The sequence below is a fragment of the Arvicanthis niloticus genome, chromosome 26 (genome assembly GCF_011762505.2).
Source record: "Arvicanthis niloticus isolate mArvNil1 chromosome 26, mArvNil1.pat.X, whole genome shotgun sequence".
In the NCBI taxonomy this organism is placed as follows: domain Eukaryota; kingdom Metazoa; phylum Chordata; class Mammalia; order Rodentia; family Muridae; genus Arvicanthis; species Arvicanthis niloticus.
Genome location: NC_133434.1, coordinates 35,291,609 through 35,312,647, shown reverse-complemented (window position 1 = coordinate 35,312,647; position 21,039 = coordinate 35,291,609). Strand labels below are relative to the sequence as shown.

Sequence of the window (21,039 nt, the reverse complement as noted above, 5' to 3'; positions counted from 1 at the left end):
CACGTGTTTGGAAGTTGAAGAACAGCTGAGTGGAGTCAGCCCTCTCCACCTCTGTATGTGCTCCACCCATTGAACTCAAGTACTTGGGCTACACAGCAAGTACTTTATCTGCTGAGCCGCCATGCTGGCTGATCAAAGAGATTTAGTGCCTTTGGGATCCACTGCCCAAGTAGGACCTTTGTCTAAGCTACACCGCTCCAGGAACACTGAGGAGCCCACCGACGTCAGCCCCTGTAGATGCTTGAGATCATGAGCATCTCACCGGTGCATCTCAGATGGAAAGGGACAAACCAAGAGAAGCACCACAGCATGTTTCTGAAGAATGGGCACCAGCTCAGGATCAACCCTAGCAGGGCATCAGGGACCCAGAGCAGCATTGCCTCTGTCCTGAAAACCTCCCAGGAAACAAGCTGTGACCAGCAGACTGATTCTAACCCCTGCTTGGCCTGTGTAGACCTGTGGGGACGGGGCTGATGAATTTGTCTTTTTAGCAAAATACATAACTATATCTCATAGGGTACAGATAGGAAGAAAGGAACTTTTTGCGTAGCCATATGATGTATTCATATTTTAAGTGTTATTATAAAGAATAAAGTAGTCAGAAGCTAAAGATTTGTAGGCAGTTAATGGCTAATGGGGGAGACATTTTTTCTCCCACATTAAGAATGGTAAGTTGTCTGTGCTCTGTAAGCAACGCTTGTTGGGACACATACATGTTCGAAGTAGACTGTTGGAGACAGGAAGGAGAGTGGCTGGAGCGAGAGGGAGCACAAGATAGTAGAAGCAGTTACGATCAAAAGACACACACACGTGAAAGTGTTAGAACTCGTGGCTTAAAACAAAGTAAAATTATTAGGCAACTGTGGTTAGTTAAAGAAAGTCAGCTTTGAGATTTTTTAAATTAAGTGTAGAATGGCCTAAGCATAGAGTGCTGGTGAAGTCCACAGAGCACACAGATCCGCCCTCGGCCTTCCTTCACAGCCACTCAGCAGTGGTCTCTGACCCAGAGACTCTGAGGGTGCCCACGCAGGCAGGACATTGCTTGGTTTTTCACAGTGAGTTCATCCTGTTCTTTCTAGCTCAGAGATGTGCAGATGCTGTGCCCAGCACCTACAGTGCTGAGAGCAGCAACAGGCTGCAGAGCTGCAAGCCTGAGCATGGGAGCGGCTGAGCATCTGTGATAGGGTTCTCAGGCTGAACTTGCCATTGGCAATGCCGGATGTGTCCTTCCTACTGCTTCTGAACACGTCAGAAACCGAGGGTTAAGAACTGCACGCAGTACAAACTAAAACATACACATGCACACAGTCAAATGTTATTCGAGTTTCAGATACATTGGCGAAGCGCTCTCAGTAATAGTGACCAGTCATTTCCTACAGAACGTGTTGTCCCTTGAGGGGCCTTGCTCTGCAGAGAAGAGCACAGAGGTGCATCTGATTGTAACAGAGTGTTTTGTCTCTGGTCCCTCCTAGCATTACAACACCTCCCTGCTTGCCGCAGCAGCGGCGGCGGTCTCAGATGACCAGGACCTCCTGCACTCCTCCCGGTTTTTCCCGTATACCTCCTCGCAGATGTTTCTTGATCAGCTAAGTGCAGGAGGGAGCACTTCTCTGCCAGCTACCAACGGAAGCAGTAGCGGCAGCAACAGCAGCCTTGTGTCTTCCAACAGTCTGAGGGAGAGCCATGGCCATGGTGTGGCCAGCAGGAGCAGCGCAGACACGGCGTCCATCTTTGGCATCATACCAGACATTATCTCATTGGACTGACGCCCTCACCTTGCTGCTCCCACCCCATCCCAGATTAAATGACTTGGCAGAAGAGAACTCTATGCTGTTTTACCTTATCCTGTTTAGAAAAGTATACAAGCGTGGTTTTTTTTTTTCCTTTTTTTTAGGGAAAAAAAATTAAAAGAAATGTACAGAGAACAAAACTATATTTTCAGTTTTACTTTTGTATATAAATCTAAGACTGCCTGTCTGATAAAACACTTGTTTAAAAAAAAAAAAAAGAAAGAAAAGAAAAAGAAAAGAAAAAACAAGCACCCACAAACCTTCAGTTCATTTCTTCTGGATTCTCAAGACTTTTCACCGTTTGTCCTATGGTTTGGGTTTTATTTTACTTCAATGGCATTATCTTTCTTGCAATAATGGAAACAGTTGCATGTATGAGGTTTAAATTGTGGGCTTTGTTGTGGGGAAGGGGTTGGGATCGCTTTGATTTTCATTTTTTAAAAGTGACAGACTTGGATTCTGTTTGTGGGGGGGGGGGGCGGTTACCAGCCTTAAGTTATGAACCTTGTCTATCTTACTGCATCCCCTTTGTTTTCAGGACAGAGCTCGTGTGTGTGTGTGTGCGTGTGCGTGTGTGTGTGTGTATGTGTGTGTGCGCGTGTCCGTGTATATGTGCACGTGAGCACCTGTGCACCTGTGTGTACTGTTCTGTCATCACTGGCCCCTCCTCCTCAGTTTGCATTTGGTTCCCTGCTTCTTTCAAAATGCTTCCGAGGTCTTGAACTCTTGTGTGAACATTTTTCTCAACTCTGCCCAGGTGCATGTTCTCCATCACAGATCCTCTGTGATCTGCTGTCTACCCTCTGCGAGTGTGTTTCCCAGAAGTGCTGGAGCAAAAGCTGCCTGGATAAGCAGTCTGTGGGCAGGCCCTTGACTGACAGTACGCTTTTGTTGATTCTAAGTCTGAATTGCCAGTATTCTATATGTAAGCCAAGGCTGTGAGCACCTGCACTTTGGCCACAGGGTAACAAGTTTGCCTTGAGGATCTTCATACCAAACGGGATGTGAAACCCCCGTAGCCTATGGGGTGTGGGGTGCCATTTGCACCTGGCCAAGGACGGATGCTCCATTCCACCACAAGGAAGGGAGGGAGGGAGGGAGGGAGGGAGGGAGGGAGGAAGGAAGGAAGGAAGGAAGGAAGGAAGGAAGGAAGGAAGTCAGTAAGTCAGTAAGTCAGTTTCCCTAAAGTTAACAGGACAGCGCAGCCCACATGTGCATCCATAGCAAATCTGTTGGATAAACAGTCGAAACTCAAAAATAACCTTAGTTAGTTTGGTTGTCTGGCTCTGAGTATACTTTCTTTCTTAGCCGTGTTCTTTTTTCCTTCACCTTTAAGTGGCAAGCATGACATAGGAAGCCCTTTTTTTTTTTTTTTCCAAGAATCAGTTGGCTTTACCTACTCTCAATAGCAAAATATGTAAATATATTAAAATTTGTTTCAGGAGATGAGGAAGGAAGGAAAGGAAGTGCTTCTCTTCAGAGTCAGCAGAGAAGAAAGTATGCTCTCACAGTGGGAAATAGGCGGCCACTGACGAGGGTGCAGGGTTAACTTCAGAGAGCAGCTGCCAGCCTCAGCTCCTGCACTGGCTTTTTATGTTACACCTTTGTGTTCTCAGAGTTGGTGAAGGACCATCTTTGTGTATAGTAAATTTGTTTTCAAGCCTTGCATCAGTAACAGAAGGACCTATACTAATCCAGGTAGAAGAAGTCAAGATGGCTGTGTCTTCAGTTGTATGATAAAGCAAGTGGTTCACATGACAGAGTGGCATCTAAAAATAATAATCTGTTTTATAGTGTCTCTCTGCTACTAAAATGTCGACTTGAATTTTTAAAAAGTTGGTGTTGATATGTATATGTGTGTGTGTGTGTATATATGTATTTATAAACAAGTGTGTGTGAGTAACATCGTCGTCTTCCCCTACGCATGTGTGTTCCACACAGAAACGGCTGTGCTAGAGTCACAAAACAATTCGCAATAAAACAAGACATTTGTTGTCAGTTCAAACCAGAAATAGTTACATTCTTAAATTCATCTGCTGTTGTGAGTAAATGTTCTACCATCTCTTATTACTGTATTAATTTAGACTTGTTTCAGATACCATAATTTGTATCTAAATTGGGATTAGAGTGGGAATCACTAAAATTTGGAGGTGTTTCTGTTAACACAGCAATAGGAAACGTTTTTATTATTTTAACTAAGATAAAAAGAGTAGTTTTCTTCTTGTTTTTGTTTGGATGTTTTTGGTTTGATTTGGTTTCGGCTCCTGTTGTTAGTTTTAGGATACTGATCCATAGTTTTCTGTGTCTGATGCTGAATTACAAACTTAGAACAATCCAGTTTAAACCAGCTTTCTCTCTGCATTCTTCATGCCAGTTACAGAGGAGTCACTTTTCTGTGTCCTGGGAGAGTGGGTCAATGGGAGAGATAGATGTCCCCGTGGGAGAGCAAGCCGTTTGGTTGTCTGTGTTTTGGTTCCTGCCATTTACAAGGAATCCACTTCGTCAGTGTTGACTTTATAAAATGTTACGTGTGGTCAGGTTCAGTCGGAGACTTTCCCAACCCTCAGTAATTACTAGAGTCACGCACCACTGTATTTCCTACATTTAAAAGAAGAGGTGCATGGTCACCTTGTCCCCTTCTCATTGTTGTTTTTCCTTAGCCCATCCTCACTCCCCAGCCCTGCCAACCTTGACTGATATAGGCTGTGAACAAATACTGTTCTCAGCAGCTTTCATCCAGCAAGTTGCCAGGAGCCCCTTCCTGAGTCTCTTTTACCAGCATGTACACGTGTGCTCTGTACAGTACCGTGTGTTCTGTCCAGTACCGTGTGTGTGCTCCTGTCTATCTGTAACAGCATCGATAAAGTAGCCATTCAACCAGGAAGGTGAAGGTGGCTTTTAATTTACTATGTGGGCATTACTGAACACATTTTTAAACATGAAACTTAACCATGCATACTTTGTTGACCAATTCATTTTGAGTATTAAAAGTTGTTCCATTGCTAATTTAGATGTTATACATCTGTGTTACTGACTGAAAGAATCGCTAAAGTTTCCAGAAAGGTGGGTTCTTTTATTGGTGGTGGTGGTATATTTTTTGTTGGTCTTTGTTTTGTTCTTTTTTTCTTTTTTTTTTTTTTTGGCCACTTTTCCTTTGAGACAAGTCTATGAAACGAATGAAAATATACCCCAATTGTAAATGACTAAATGTAGAAAGAGCCTAGTTTTTAAAGCAATTTCAATTTTAAATACATGAAACTTTCAGAATCTTCAGAACTCTTAAAAGCACATTTGAATTTATTTTGATAAGAATTTTGTTTTGTGGATACACAGTGAATTCTGTTTGTTTTTTAATTAAACACGAAGTGTAGATTTCATGGAGGGAGGGAGAGAGAGTAGCCGGTGGTCCCAGAGTGTGCTGCTGCTGTTTTATTAACAAAGGGGAAGATGTATATAAATAGATAAAGGTTACCATAAATTCCATGAACTTAAATCTGTGATTCATTGCCTTAAGACTTTCTCTCTTAGAATTTCCATACCGCATGCCAAACCAGTAAAACGGCTTTTAATAGATGTATAGTAGACCAATGTCAGTTTGTATAAAAGTACCAAGTGAAAATATTTATTACATGCATTGGAGAAAAGGTGTTTCCCTGTTGAATGTTACCTGTTTCTGTAGAGCTCTTTAGATGTAATAAAAAAGAAGCCTTCAGTTAATCTGTGTTCTGTAAAGCGCTACTCCTGGGCCCACAAGGGAACAGTCCACACAAGAAAAGTCCTGGCGTTCCATGCTTCCTGCTTCCCTGTTACCCAGATACTCCAAAGCATGACAAGTAACTGCTGCCTTCCCATCATGCTTTGAGGCCTTGCCTTATTGGTATACAGCTCACCTTAAATTCTAAAGGTACTAGTTGTCTATCCGCTGTGCAAACACCACTCTATGGTGAGCAACTAGGTGCTAGGAAAACTTGTTGGAATTTGAGGAGTGCATAAGAGGGGACCCTGAGGCAGCAAAGCCATCCCCGATGCAGCTTTGTAAACCAGACTGGAGAAGTGTGAGCTCAACTTGTCACCCGTGACTAGAGCATTGGGTGTGGAGGAGCAGCCCAGGCTATGCAGCAGCCCAGGCTGTGCAGATCACCTGCTAGCCATGTGCTCTTTTCAAGCTGCACTGAAGGTTCCACTTAGCTGAATAAGAGTCATAAAATGTGCATCAAAACTACACTGGGGGCCGGATGGATGCCGTGGCGCTCACCTTTAATCCCAGCACTTGGGAGGCAGAGGCAGGTGGATCTCTGAGTTCGAGGCCAGCCTGGTCTACAGAGCAAGTTCCAGGACGGCCAGGGCTACACAGAGAAACCCTGTCTCAAAAAAAGCCAAGAAAAACAAAAACACGAGCCCTACACTGGCAGGCTGGAGGTATTGGCCGAACGCTAGCCTCCATGGAGCATTGTGAATCCTGTGTCAAATAAGAGAGGCACAGTCACACCTGCCATCTCCGCACCGCTGAACTGAGGCAGGAGGATCAGAAGTTCAGGGGCATCCTCCACAGATTTGAGGTAAATTTGGGAATCATGAGATCCAGTCTTTAAAAAAAAAAAAAAAAAAAAAGTCACTGACAGACATGAGAAGAGTCGAAAGTGCCTCTGGTGCAGGGTCCAGCCTCTCCCACCCTGCCCCGTGCACAGCATCAGCCTGGAAACTGGTGAGCAGGTGTGATTCTAGAGCTGTGTCTGGAGTCAGAGGCTGGGGTCTGGAGCCTTCCCACCCAGCAGGGAACTATCCAGCTGACTGGAGGCCTAGCCTCCCCCAGGAGGACTTGCTGTGGGAATTAAGAAGTTTTTGATGTTTTTTGTTGTTGTTTTGTTTTTTGTTGTTGTTTGTTTGTTTGTTTGTTTGTTTGTTTTGCCTGTACCTATGCTGGCTTTTTTCAGGCTCCCTAGAACAGCCTGGAGGTTGTATAGTTTTATCTCTCTCTGTGTTACCCAGACTCTTGCCTTCTATCTCATGTTGGCCCCAAGCCAACATTCTCTTGGCAGGGATGCACCACTGTTCTCTAGCTTTTTGTGGTTGTTTGTTTGTTATGGGTTTTTGGTTGCTTGGTTGGTTGGTTAGTTGGCTAGTTGGTTTGGTTTTGGTTTTGGTGTTAAAGAAGTTTGCCAGGTTGCTTGTAATCAGGTGATTCGGGGAAGACATACTATCTACTCCTAGGAAAATGAGGCTCTCCCTCCTCTCTGTGTGGTCTGAGCCATCCAACATATGTGAGGTAGCTGAACCAATGCTGCCAGTGTTGTTCCCTGGAGTGTTTCCAGAGCCTAGCCCTTAGTAAGATGTCTAGTCTACTTCCCAAGAGACCCCTATGTCTCTGTATATCTTTCTGCTTCCACGTAAGGCACAAAGCCACAAGCAGTCTTGACATAAAGGAATGAAAGTCTTTATGTTCAGAGCTCTGCACCCTACCTATGCTGGAGTATCCCATGGGTACTCCTGGGTATCCTAGCTAGGACACTGGTTCCCACCATTGACGTCAGGGCCTCTCAGATTCTGGCCATGAGCTGGTACATCTCCTTATTCTGTTAGTCCCAAGGGAATAGCTGAAAGTCATGATCACTGCAGGTCACTTGAGCATCCAAGTTCCTTTAACCTAACAATGGCCCCAGGCACAGCTTCAGCAAACTGCCAGGAGCATCAGTAAGGCAAGCTTAACTCTGCAAGGCCTCCCATTTCCTTTGGTGTGGGATATAAAGTTGGATCTCCCCACTGCTCAGCCCACCCTACACTCCTCGAGTGTTTGTCTCCACTTTATATCTCTTTATGAAAAAGCATCCTGCCCTCGGTCTGGCTAGCGAGATGGAAAGTAGGATTTATCGGTGAGATTGTAGAAACGAGAACAAAACAAAAGATGAAACTCAAGAAAAGAAATGGGTGTGGCTGTGTGCATGTGCTATGCTCATTGTGTCTTGTGTGTATAGCATGTGCTATATGCTTGTTCTGTGTCTGTGGACATACTACTTGTTGCCGTATGTCTGTGCTCTATTCTATGCTTGTTGCTCTGTATGTGTGTGCAAGTGTGTGCATGCGTGTGCACGCACTCTGCTTGTTGCCTGTTCCCAGCCAACCTTGGCTTTATCTTAAAATGTTGAAGCTTGTTCTTGCACCTCAAAGAAGACTGGTCTTCTGGCAGACTGTTCTTTCAGAGAAACACTGCCATGGAAACACCAATTCCACATGACCTCAAGTTGCCAACCATTTATTTTCAAGTCATAATCTTCATCCTTGTGAGGTCCAAAGGCTTTGAGAAGTTCAATGGGTGAGGGGGATGGCATTGCAGAGCCAGCACTGGCACACAACCCTGACTACAAATCATAGGCCTTTCCATGCTGCAAAGGGCTAGACTAATGTTAGTACCAAAATCAAGACAGACCTCTTACTACAAACATCCAATGCCATGGTGACATCATTTATTGGTACTTATCCCCTGCTGTGGTTGTGCCACGTGATCTTACTGCTGTGTTTGCCATCTCTAGACTTCTCTTTTCAGGCCCCAGAGGCTCTTGTCCTCTGCTCTGCTCCCTTGATCTCACTTCCCTCAGTAGTCTCGTACAGGAAGGGTGATCCTCTGGATAAATGTGTCATATTTCACTTGGCCGTTTGGTTCGATGCCCGCTTCCTTGAAAAGATCATCCACTGCAATAAATCACATGACTTTTTCAGTTCGGATTTGCTGAGGTCAGGGGTCTCCAGAAGTCTTCCCTGAGAATCAGATGGACTGTTCCCATGGACTTGAGTGGGATGCAAGCCAAAATGGGAGGATGACCTGCTTATAAGAACCCAGAACTTTTCCTTTCTGCAGGGACCAGGATATGAGCACAGAGTACACTGGTCTTCAGTGTACTAAACTATCTCGCCTCAGTCGCTGGGGCTGCCTGGTACTTGATTTTAATTTTTTAACATCTTTTTATTTATTAGGGGGTATTGTGCATACCACATGTGTGGAGGTCAGAGGACAGCTTGTGGGAGTCAGCTCTCTCCTTCAACCATCTGGTTTCCAGAGATTAAACTCAGGTCAGCAGGCTTGGCAGACCTCTGTCTTTTAAGAAACCTTTAACGTGGGTCTTTTACCTGTGCAGCCCACCCTTGTAACCTCCCAGTCACAGGGAAATTGTCCATGGCTCCAAACATAGCCACACTAATCCAGGCTCACACCTGCACCTCTCCTTCTCCATGTAAGCCCACCTCTCCCCTTGCTTCCCTCCTGCCAATAGAATACTGGGTGGCAAGTGATCTGTTACTCTATAGTCTAATCTAACTAAAGTGGTCTGTTTCTCTATAGTCCAGTCTACAAGTGGTCTGTTACTCTATATCTAGTCTATCTGGAGTCTACAAGTGGTCTCACTACAAAAGGGATGGGGTGAGGAGAGCACAGGGTCAGCATGCACCTTGGGTTGGAGTTGGATTTCTAGTGTTAACTTGAAAACTGTATCTTGTCGATGTGCATGCAAAAAATAAATCCAACTACAACTGAAGTTCAAAGCATCGAACTACATTGTTCAGGAGCTGGAAAGATGGCCTAGCAGTTAAAAACACAAACTACTCTTGAGAGAACTCTAATTCCATTCCCAGTAAACGTGGGCTCACAACTGTCTGTAGCCTGTTCCAGGGGGTCTGATGCCCATCTTTTGACCTCCTCGGGCACCTGTACATATATGTGCAAACATAAAATCTTTTCTACCAGATTTTTTGCTTGTTTTGAGAGGGTAGTACTGCCTAGAACGTACTATGTTGACTAGGCTGGCAGGCTAGAACTCCTTAGCCTGCCTCTGACTCCCAAGTGCTCAGATTAAAGGCCTATGCCACCACACCTGCCAAATAAAATCTTCTTGAAAGTGGAATTGCTTTTTTAAAAGATAACTAATTTAGCTAGGTATCGTGGTGTGTACAGCTTTAATCCCAAAACTCTGGAGATGCTAGCCTTGTCTATATAGTGAGATCCTGTCATAGATAGATAGATAGATAGATAGATAGATAGATAGATAGATAGATAGATAGGATGCAGCTCTCTTTTTAAATTCAGAGGCACTATGAGCCTGAGGAGACAGATACATATTATTTCATGGAAAAAGCTTCTAACCTGCAGCCAGTTAGTGAATTACCAACCACGGAAAACAGATCAAGTATCTGCTACAGCATAGGTGACAGACAGATCAGAAGGCAGCCTGGTGCTGACCAGAAGAGGGCAACACTCTACAGCTGGGTGATAGCTGTGCCGGATACTACATGTGTCAAAGATACTTCAGAACAGAACATTTCTTCTGACTCCCCAGAAGAAACGGTTCTCACTTGGGGGTACCTTGTATTCCACTGAAACCAGGAGGGAAAACAGTCCCGATGTCCTTTGCTGGTTAACATGAGAGAAGTCTAGGGGCCTGAATATCACTACAGACAGATCACTAACTACCTCAGAGAGCACTCCACCAGCAGTGCCATGGAGTCTGAAGCAAGGGCAGGTCAGTTTCCCCCTTCACATGAAAAGCAGTTAGAGTAAACGCTTCCAGCTGAGACGTTGGGAGCTGAATCTGCCTGCCAGGCACCATTTTTAAAGGCTTTGCTCAGGGCCTTCATGAGTGTAGATAAGACCTGAGCAGGATATTCCATAGAATGCTAGTTCTTGGAGGACCCCAGGGATATCTGTTACAACCCCATTTACAGCAAGGGGAAGGAACACATCTCAAGGGCTCCCTAAAGAAAGGGCCCAATTCAAACTCAATTCAAACTGCAACCTGAAAACTCCACCCTGGTTCGTTGTAATCTGGCCAAACGTTAATAATCAGTGGGTATTGGGGCCTTTTCATCTCTCTGTGCCTAAGCTGAACCTCCAACTGACACCAGGCAAGCTAGCCAGCCAACCTGAAAATCCTAGCTTTGGAGACAAGTGATGCTGAGTAGGGCCAGCCATAGTCTGCAGTTGTATCAGGACCAGTGCTGCCAACAGTGTTAGCAGGCTAGAAGGACACCGCAAATGGCCCAAGACTAACTAGAGCTTTCTCACAAGGCCCAGGCCCTCCTGCTCTGAAGCAAGAAATGCCACAGGCAAGACCACTTCATAGTCTGTGTCTGGCCAGGACAGATTTCCCTAGCCACCCCTGAAAAGCTCCCACACCCCCAGTTCCTAGGGCTGCTATGGGCAGGGGTACAATGGCCTCTCAATTTGGAAATACCACAGATGGCTGTATCAGAGCCAGCTGTGATAAGGAGATGGCCCTGGAGATGAGGGGCTCCTGCACCCTGCCTTCTGCCTCGGCTCTAGTGAAGAGCCACTCAGCTGGCCCGTTTTATCAATTGAACTCTTGTGTTGCCAACGTGTGTCCTGTGTCATAGCTTTTAGTGTGTGTGGCTTGTGTGCACATGTGTATACCTGTTCATTTGTGTGGAGGCTCGCACCAGCACCAATGTATGGAAACCTGAGGTTGACATCTGGTGTCTTCCTCTATGGCTCTCTACTTTTGTTTGAGGCAGGGTCTCTCTGAACCTAGAGCCCACAGTTCAGATTCAGTCTAGCTAGCCAGCTTGCCCTGGCATTCCATCTCTGCCCTGCAAATGAGTGCTAGAATTACAGGCAGCCACACAGACCTGTCCAGCATGCGTGCGTTTGTTTGTTTGTTTGTTTGTTTGTTTGTTTGTTTAAACGTGGGTTCCCAGGATCCAAACTCAAATCCTCATGCTTGTGGGGCAGACTCCACTCATGGGGCCATCTCTCCAGCCCCCATCTTGAAGCTATGTCTGTGTAATACAACATTATCACCTACAGAGTCGACATTTGATAGCCACACCAGTAAAGTTCTAAAAACAAAAATGGCTGCATTGCTACCTGTTCTGGGCCACATTGAGATCCTCTGTGAAAGCTTTGTCATCATTTGTGAATCCCAGCAGATGCCCCAGCCTCTCACCGGAAGTCAGCCTCCACTGGTTCTAGGACTCCAACTGGTCTGTCTCTACTCTGACCCACTTGCCTGTCCCCTCTGCTCTCTCCCACTTGCCTTAAACTCCAGTCCCACACCTCAGCCAGCTTTACCTCTGCTCTCAAGGTCCCGGGCCATTCCTCATCTTGCCGTCTTCACAGCCTTGGGTGGGCTACCCACCACTGCCCTCCCCACAGGTCCCTGACCCTTCCCAGGTGGCTCAGAGCTGGCCAGGCTGGTGGTACCTTCTTTGTGAGTGAGCTTCTCTCCCAGCTTCATGAGTTTCGACCGCAGCTCAGACGCCATGATGTAACCTTTCTTCTCCTTGTCTGCCATCAGCATGGCCAGAAGGATTTCTTTCTTTGGATCCTCTTGCTTGATTTGCATGTGCATAATGGTCAGGAAGGTGGAGAAATCCAGCTCTCCGTGCTTGTCTAGGAAACCCCACAAACCAGTGAGCTGGAGGGATCGGTTCTGAGGGAAGCCAGCTCCAGGGCTACCTAGTTCTCAAGGCAGTGGTCATGGTGAGGGAGATGAAGCTCCGACTCCTGAACCCACCATGGGCCATTCACAGCATAGAAAGTCTCCATTTCATCCTCCCAGCCAGTCGGGAACCATGTTGTAATGGTTTGTTATATGCTTGGCGCAGGGAGTGGCACTATTTGGAGGTGTGGCCTTGTTGGAGTAGGTGTGTCACTGTGGGTGTGGACTTAAGACCCTCATCCTAGCAGCCTGGAAGCCAGTATTTCTGCTAGCAGCCTTCAGATGAGGATACAGAACTTTCAGCTCCTCCTGCACCATGCCTGCCTGGATGCTGCCATGTTCCCGCCTTGATGATAATGGACTGAACCTCTGAACCCGTAAGCCAGCCCCAATTAAATTTTGTCACTTATAAGGCTTGCCTTCGTCATGGTGTCTGTTCACAGCAGTACAACCCTAAGACACATGTACATTATGGATTTAACAGAATCTAGAATCTTGATGAAAGGTCTGTGGGGCATACCTATGGGGGGGGGGGTCACCTTGATTATGTTAATTGATATGAACAACACAATCATTTTGGGTGACACTGATAGGCTGTTTCTTCCGCCACTGCCTGTGAATTGAGCCAGTTTAAACCAGATTAGATTATATTAAAGGCAGGTTTATTGGGAAGCTGCTCTCAGGCGAGTTCACTGGCCCCAAGGACCAAGGTCAAGGGAGTCACCATGGGGAGAGTTGGGGGAGGGGGAAGAGAAAGAGAGAGAGGGTGCTCCTGCAGAGAGAGGAGAAGAAAAGTAAGGGAGAGACCAAAATGTCTGGATTACATAGAGAAGAACCTCTGGGGGGAGGGCAGCCCAGTCCCTGGGCTGAAAAATTCAGGACTGAGGGCAGAATATGCCAGGTAGGGACTGAGGTATTCCGAGAGAACCTGGAGGCCAGGCAGGTCTGCTTTGGTCTGTTAAATAGGCACCTCAGTCCCTCATCCTGGGTCTGGAAACCAACCAGGCACCATTCTCTAGGGTAGGAGATCTCCAAGTGTTATCAGAGTGGAGAAGTGAGTTGAGCTCCAGCATTCAGCTAACACACATGCATTCATTACTGTTGCCTTCTGGTCATGTGATCAGGTGCTTCAAGCAGGGATGGGCCTTCTCTCCTTAAACTGCTTTAGTCATGGTATTTTATCATAGCAACGGGGGAGGGGCACAGAGGGACACAACTAAGACATCATGATTATTGATTCCAACCCCAATCTTGCTGAGAGACAGTAATCCAGAGCATTGAATCATGGCACAGGACTAGACTAAGCCTCCTCCTGTGCTCTCTCCCACGCTTCCAAAATGGAGAGAACCTGGTTCAGGTCAATGGGTCCATTCTCCTCTTGCCAGGCACCAGATTCACCAAAGATAACTGAGCTTGAATTCAAGCTCTGGTCTCCAGGCTCCACCATCCTCGAAATTAACAAGGACCCTCACACCACTTTGCACAACAAATGGGAATGCCCCTGACTGAGAGCTCAGGTTTCTGCCCCCTGGGCTCAGGCCTCCAGTAACCCTAGCAGATCTTGAGAACCCATCTGAGAGGTGAGGATGCTGAGGTCCAGGTGCTGAGGGGTGGACTCAGGGTCCCGGCCAAAGCCACCTCTTTCTCTGGGCTTGTCCCCACCCCCCACCCCTGCCCCAATGTCTAGTCCCCAGTGTAGACACCCTGGTGTCGTACACTACTACCTGAGTTTTTAATTCCTAAAAATAAAGAAATGCAATTTGGTTTTGATGATAAAAGTCCCATATGTTCCAGTCAAAAAAGAAAGTCTACCCTAATGACAGCAGCAGAGAGAGCTGCTTGGTAATGCTTGGGCTCGGTTTCCTTTCAGTTTGGCAGCCTTGTTACAGTTTCTAGGTCAGCCTATGAAATCAGGACTGAGTCCTGAGCTTGAGTCCTCCATTGGCTCCAGAGCCCAGGCACCTTACTGGCTCTGGGAGGCATCTTAGTTTAAGACATGGTTGGATAGGACTCACGCAACTGGGCTGTTTTCACTAAGCACATGCTAAACCCCCTGCAAAAGGCTGTTTCCCCATAAATATAGGAGTTGGGTACAGTGATACACATCTGTAAACCCAGCACTCGGGAGGTGGTGGCAGGAATATCAGAACCCAGTGTCACCCTGGACTAGCACAAGGTGAGTTCAAGACCAGCCTGGGCTACATGAGACCCTATCTCAAATAAAACCAGAGAGAAAAACCACTGGAACCAGTGTTAGTGTGCTTTCTCAGGGGCTGTGACAGACTTGGTGGGACATGAGACCAAAGTCCCCTGTGGGATAAAACACAGTATACATGGGCAGCTAGCTACCTCTACAGTTCAGACTCGTGAGACACACTGCCACCAGTACATCAAGCTCCTGAACTTTCTCCACTGCCTGCTTCTCCCAGCTAGGCCCTTCACAAGCCCACCAGGACCGCCCAGCCCACTCACCTATCCCATGAGTCTGCAGGTGCCGCTGCACTTCCCCAGGCGTGGGGCTGGCCCCTAAGCACCTCATGGACACCAGAAGATCTGTGGCCTTAATCTTCCCTCTTTGCTGCTTGTCATACAGGGAGAAGCATTCTTTGTACTCTGCACACAGTTGGGGAAGGAAATCAGTAGCAGGTGGTCGGTCGGTCACCCCACCCCTGCCCTCTTTCTCCTCCGTTCCTTTCCCCTCCCCCACCCCGCGTTGGGGATGAACTGGGACCGTCCACATGTTGTGCGGGCACCCCAACATTGAGCTCCCCGTCCTCCCTAGTCTCTTTCCCTTCCTTTGCCCCACCTGATCTCCAAAACCCCATAGAGACAGAGTGTGAAAGCGAGTGCTTGTAATCCCAGCACTTGGGAGGTGAAGGCAGGGGAATCAGGATTCCAAGGTTAGCCTCCATTATGTAGTAGCTAAAAGTTAGCCTAGGCAGGGCGGTGGTGGCGCGTGGCCGGCCGGGCTTTAATCCCAGCACTTGGGAGGCAGAGGCAGGCGGATTTCTGAGTTCGAGGCCAGCCTGGTCTACAGAGTGAGTTCCAGGACAGCCAGGGCTATACAGAGAGACCCTGTCTCAAAAAACAAAAACAAAAAACAAACAAACAAAAACAAAAGTTAGCCTAGGCTATTTGAGACACAGTCTCAAAAAAAAAAAGGGCTAGCAAGGTAGCTCAGTGGGTAGAGGTGCTTGCCTGATAACCTGAATTTGATCCCCAGGACCCCCGTGGTATAAGGAAAAGCAACTCCTGCAAGTTGTCTTCTGACATCCACAGTACATGTGTACACACACACACACACACACACACTCTTACACACTACATAAATAAATGTCATACAGATATAAAACTAACAAGACAAATAGAATTCAAAGAAAAATGAATGAATTGTTGGAGATTTATTCGTGTTATTTTTTTTAATTTGTATGTGTCTGGCTCTATGAGTGACCTCCACATGTATGTAAGTACCAAAGATGGCAGGTAGATGCCCTGGAGCTGTAGTTACAGAAAGCTGTAAGCCTCCCCACGTAGGTACGGGGACCTCTCAGGTCCTCTGGAAGGGTAGTGCATGCTCTCAACCGCTCCAGCCCCCACTGAATTAACTTTTAGCATGAGCACATACCAACTATATATCAACTTTTACATGGGCTATATATATACTAGACTCAAAAGGAATGTTTATCTAAAATCCAAATTTCACAAGGTATCCATCCTGTGGCTCATCTGGCCAGAATGCCCCCCTCATTTCCTTCTCTCTTCTTTAAGATGCCACTCAAAAGTTGGCAGGGCTGCCAGACTCCTGGAGACCTTTGCAACATTGATAAGACTGTCTCACCTCTGTCTGCAGAGCCCCTCTAGGAGGCAAACGGTGGGCAGCGGTTCTCTGATGCTCTCCCAGGTAGGGGTTTATATTGTTAGAGCTGAACATGGGTTCTTCACATCACTCATCTAGGCCCTGGCTCCCGAACTCTCAAGTTGTCCTCCGGCAGGTCCTGGTCCCTACATGGAACTGCTGGAAAGAGGGCCTCAGCAGAGCTGGCTCATTCTGTTGTCCTTTCTACCCTGTGCCAGAGCCTCCTCCTCCTCCTCCTTCTCTTCCTCCTTTTCCTTCTCCTCTTCCTCCTGCTCCTCCTTTTCCTTCTCCTCCTCCTCCTGCTCCTCTTCTTCCTCCTCTTTCTCTTCCTCTTCCTCCTCTTCCTCCTCCTCCTCCTCTTCCTCTTCCTGCTGCTTCGGCTCAGATGACAAAGCTGTCCCCCTGCCTCTTCTGCCTCTGCCCTGCCTCTTCCCTCTGGGGCCCCTGGAGGCAAAGCCAAGCCACCTGTGAGCCTGGGTAAGATCCCGGCTCTGCAGATGGAGATCTGTGGGCGTGAGCTGCCCTAATCTCCTAATCCCTTTCATCTTCCAAAGAAGGAGCTGAAGCCTGGGGGGTGGGGGTGGGGGGCAAGATCTGCTGGCTGTCCGCACAAGCACACTGCATTCCCCTGTATTGCTAACTGGGGATTAAACAGAGGCCAGCCTCTGAGCTAACTGACATACGTGTTCTTTCCGCATCAGCAGACCCACCTTTTCTTTCTTAAACATTTTAATGCATTTTATTTTATGCATATGAGTACACTGTAGCTGAGCCAACTCTCCAGCCCACAGTTTAGTTTTTTAGTGTATATATGTGTGGGAGTCAGAGTGTATCTTGTGGGGGAGTTGGTTCTTTCTACCCAATGTTGGGCTGGGGGCAGTGAACGACTCCAGGCTTGTGGCAGGTGGCTTTATCCACAGAACCATCTCTCCAGACCCAATCCATCTCTTCAGACCTGCAGAGCCAGATTCCCTGGAGCTGGAATTCCAGGTGGTTGCTGAGTCACCCAGTGTAAATGCTGGGAACCTATCTCATCTCCCTATCTCTGGTGCTCCCTACTGCTGAGCCTTCTCTCCAGCTGCCGCTCCCCATCCCCCACCCCTTCCCCCACCCTCTCCGCCATCTGCCTTCTAGACCAAGCTCTAGTCCCTTACAAGACTGGGATCCCTGTCCAGGTCACCAGAAGCCACCTCTGGAGCTTGCTGGATGTTGTCCTGAATCACAAGGCTTTGTGGGCTCTCGATACCTCCAGTCTTTTCTCACTGTGCTAGAACAAAATACCTGGAATACTAGGGAGCCCCTGGTTCCCATGAGGACCCTGCTCCTTCAGTTTCCTTCACACTCGCATACACACACACACACACACACACACACACACACACCTCTCCAGGCCTCTCACTCTTTCACTACTTTCCATTTTGTCTTTCACTCTCCTCGATTGTGACCCCAAGAGTGGGGGGTGGGGGGTACCTCCCGGCTCACTGCTCAATTTTTAACACCTGCGGGGACTGGCACAGGGCAGGGTTGGCACAGCGAAAGGACTCTTGCTGAAGTTAAGGAATAAGTGAGGTAAACGCATCAGGTGGTATCGTTGTCCCTCTTCTCAGACAAGAAAACTGAGACTCGGTTTGGAAGACTGGCAGCTTCCAACGGTTCATTCCTCTCCCATCCCCAGCCAGGCTACCACCCCTAAACATTAATGGCCACCTTCTTGGTGTTAGACATTAGGATATAAAGAGAATTTGCCTTCTTCATTTCTAGTCATTTTAAAAGTCGTGGGAGAGAGAGGCAAGTGAGTGTTGTCCAGACAGAGTGGGGGTGAGGGGACTGCTGAGGCTGACAGGTGGCCTCTAGTTTAGGTCCCCCTTCAAAGTCTAGTTTTCTTTGTGTGGGCATGCAGGAATAGAGGCGCCCACCGGAAGCCAAAGGTTTCGTGTGTTCTGGGAGATGGAGTTGCAGGTGGTTGTGAGCAGACCTTAGACATCTGCTGGGAAACAAACTTAGGTCTTTCTGCAAGACCAGTACAAAGTTTTACATAGTGAATCGTCTCGCCAGCCCCCAGGCCCTAAGTGTGGGCTGGTTCTGTGCTGCAGAGTCTCCCCACCGTCCCCTCTGGTCTTGGCCTTGGTTTGGGGAGAAGGGAGTTAAGGATTCTAAGAGTAGGTACTCACTGGGACCTATAGGCATACATGCCTGTCACCCCCTGTTCTACACCATTGGTCCTTTACATCTCTGGGATCGATCCTTGCTAGGGTAACCAGAAGCCACCCCTGTGGCCTCCTGCACTAGAGATCCATGTCCCTCTGTCCCTGCAGTTCTAGCTCACTGACAAGGTGTCATATCAGCAGCAATGAGAAGAGGATTACCAGGGCTGTGTTCATCCTATGTTGGGGCAGTTTGAGAGGCAGAGCCTCAGGGAAAAGATAATTGCCCTGTAAGGGTCCCAGGCTGTGCTCTGGCCTCTCACCCAGGAACTCAGCCACCAGAGCCCTGGCCAAGTCTTGGCCAGATTCTGTGTAACTTAATTCTGCCTTTCTGGTCTTGGGGAAACAGAACTCTGCTCTGTGAGAAGCTCAAGAACAAGGCGCCCACGTTGAACTAAGTAGGAGGTACCAGCTGAGCCCCTAGTTTTACAGAGACTATGGACCATAACATATTGTGCCCCAGGGTGTAACCCTGGGTTCTGTTGCCTGTCTGCGCTAACTACAAAGCCCCAGCCCTCTTCTCTAGTTCAGCTGCTGTGTTAATGGTCTTTCTCCATTCCCAGACCCCTACCCAGACCCCCTTCCAGACTCTCTGAAGCACTAGAAGCTCACTCTTATGACCCAGCTTCAAAGTCACACTGACATATTATAAGCCCTGGAAGCCAGCTAGTCCATCTTCAAGGCCACCCCCAAACAGATAACCAGCTGCCCCACAGCACCTGGCCCCAAGCCTGTGGGTGGGCCAGCTGTCCACCCCTCAGGCCTTCCTACCAAGGAAACCCAGCAAAGCAAATTGCCTAATGAGACACACATTTTGTGGGGAGTTACTAATTAAAGAACAAACGCAACCTACCATTAATTTGGTCCTGGGAAAGGAACTTGGCCTGCAGCAGAGAAAGAACAGTTAAGGGGGGGCTTCAGCTGGGACCCTTCCCCCCTACTTCCGGCACAGCCCTTCACTCACCATCCTCAGGCACCCCTTGCTCCTGGAACTGTGTTTGGTTCTCTTTACTCCGGCTTGGAGTCGAAAGTCCAGCAGGCTGGGTGGAGGCCTGGTAATAAATCCTCTGCCGCCATGGAGACTGGGCCCTATGCCACGAGAGTCAGATTGCAGCCGAACAGTGCATGTCCCCACCATCCTGAGAAGGTTGGTTGTGAGGAAGCCATTACAGACTCTCCTGGAGGCCCCTGCCCTGGAAGCTGAGGCTCTGCAGCAAGTGGACAATTTGGGTGTCCCTTCTTAGGAGCCTAGCTTCTGAAAAGGGGGCTTCGGACAGGGCTGACTCTGAGTCTATCTTGGGACCCTTTTCTCTCTCCTGAGGCTAAGCTGGGCTCCTTACTGGAGCCAGATAGCGTAGGCATGCGCGTGCGCACACACACTGTATCTCCAGAAGGGGCTGTCCAAGGAAGCCGTGCTCAGAGATACTCCATACATAGCCTTGCAGATGCACTACGTCTGGGGACACACCGAGGACACTGTCCTCAGCTACGATCCAAACTGTCCATCTCATATATGCCTTGGTTTCCTCATCAGATACATTATGGGCTTCTGGGAGAATCCAAAAGACCAACACACAGCCAATTCTACTTTCTAGGAGCTGGGGATGGCGTTGGGGGCTGGAGTTGAATCTTAAGCTAGCTGCTCAGGGGCCTTGGAGTTTGACCTGACTTTCCCAGGCAGGAAGTTCCTCTCCCTTCCTTGTCCCGCCCTTTCCTGTATTATAATAAGCTGCTGACTCTGAATTTCTCAGCCCTCTATGCCTCTCCCCCTCCCCTGAGAGACAGGAAAAAGGGTGGCTCCCAGAACTGCTTCTGGGCCCTGGGCACGACTAGGTTCTCAGACTGGTCTGGAAGTCTCCTTTCCCTTACCCACACTGCGTGGCTGGTTTGCCTGCAAGGGGCTAAATCCAGGCTGGCCCGATTGTTGGTCATTGTGTGTGGTCACATAGGTTGTACACCACACAGGGAGCAATGGGGGCTGCCAAAGGCTGCAGGTGCCAGAGGAAGATAGGTGAGGTCTCCTGCTAACCCATATGAGGACACACAAACTCATGGCCTCCCTTTGAACCCCTCCGTGTAGAATAATTCTTTTCTCCTGAGCCACGTCTTCTTACCAGCTTTAGACTTGAGAGTCTTGAGGTTCTGACCACACTTTGTAGGGGTAGGTATGATGTGGGGTAGGTATGATTGGGAGGGTAAGTATGGTTGGGGGGAGGCAAGATATGGTAGGGGGCTAGGTATGGAGGAGGGGTGGGTATAGTTAGGGGGCTAGGTTTGGTTGGGAGGGTGGGTATGGTGGAGTACGGAAGGCTGGAGGGTGAAGCTTAGTGGTTGGGAGACAGGGGACTTGTGGGCACAGAGCTGAGACCTCAAATACCCTACCTTTGTGAAGGGCTCAGAGGCAGGTGAGCCGTTTTCTTGGGTTTCAATACCTGAATACTGGGGTCAGCCATGTGCCCCTAAGGGCATCCTGACACTCATCAACTCTCCTTTCTTTTGTTGTTTGGTTTTGTTTCTATCGGTGTGTGTGTGTGTGTGTGTGTGTGTGTGTGTGCGCACATGCACACACGTGTGTGACTGTCTTGAATCATTTATTGTTGGGGACCGCTCTGTCAATGTTGGGACCAGCACTGCCAAAAGCCTTGGGGACTAACTTGTTAGCCCGCACTGCCCCAAGCAGCTCCGGTCTGCAGGTCAGGGTTCAGCAAGAGAGAGAGAGTGAGGACCGACACGAGGAATGCGAGGAA

At 48.1% G+C, this 21,039-nt stretch overlaps 2 protein-coding genes across 8 annotated transcripts in view; one reads left to right on the top strand and one right to left on the bottom strand.

Moving 5' to 3' along the window:
• Nucleotides 1-12,646, top strand: part of Pias1 (protein inhibitor of activated STAT 1) — a 126,047-nt gene extending 113,401 nt beyond the window's left edge. For 4 of the 5 annotated variants that reach the window (XM_076925719.1, XM_076925716.1, XM_076925718.1 and 1 more), the window contains exon 14: nt 1,473-5,507. In XM_076925719.1, coding sequence (XP_076781834.1) covers nt 1,473-1,766 — 294 coding nt within the window. In that variant the 3' untranslated portion in view covers nt 1,767-5,507. Of the gene's footprint in view, nt 1-1,472; nt 5,508-12,398 lie in introns of those variants that run through there. The other variant, XM_076925720.1, reaches the window with a different exon arrangement.
• Calml4 (calmodulin like 4) lies at nt 8,230-19,649 on the bottom strand. Of its 3 annotated transcripts, XM_076925721.1 has the most exons (5): nt 19,257-19,649; nt 19,146-19,176; nt 14,705-14,845; nt 11,995-12,183; nt 8,230-8,477 (listed from the first exon to the last, which is right to left on the bottom strand). In XM_076925721.1, the coding sequence occupies exons 1-5, from the start codon at nt 19,428-19,430 to the stop codon at nt 8,380-8,382; spliced, it is 633 nt and encodes a 210-aa protein (XP_076781836.1). In that variant the 5' UTR covers nt 19,431-19,649; the 3' UTR covers nt 8,230-8,379. The 3 variants fall into 3 exon arrangements, with proteins under 3 accessions (XP_076781836.1, XP_076781837.1, XP_076781838.1); XM_076925722.1 differs by lacking the exon at nt 14,705-14,845 and having other exon boundaries at nt 19,257-19,628; XM_076925723.1 differs by lacking the exons at nt 19,146-19,176; nt 19,257-19,649 and adding an exon at nt 16,071-16,561.
• Between the last annotated feature and the right edge of the window lie 1,390 nt (nt 19,650-21,039).

What these genes read in the sequence shown, in the direction of transcription:
- Calml4 (XM_076925721.1), bottom strand. Translation starts at nt 19,430, where the DNA reads ATGGTGGGGACATGCACTGTTCGGCTGCAATCTGACTCTCGTGGCATA. An exon ending in GCAAGGGGTGCCTGAGGATG is followed by an intron (nt 19,177 to 19,256) that starts GTGAGTGAAGGG and finishes TCTCTGCTGCAG; the next exon opens with GCCAAGTTCCTTTCCCAGGA. An exon ending in TTCCCAGGACCAAATTAATG is followed by an intron (nt 14,846 to 19,145) that starts GTAGGTTGCGTT and finishes AACTGTGTGCAG; the next exon opens with AGTACAAAGAATGCTTCTCC.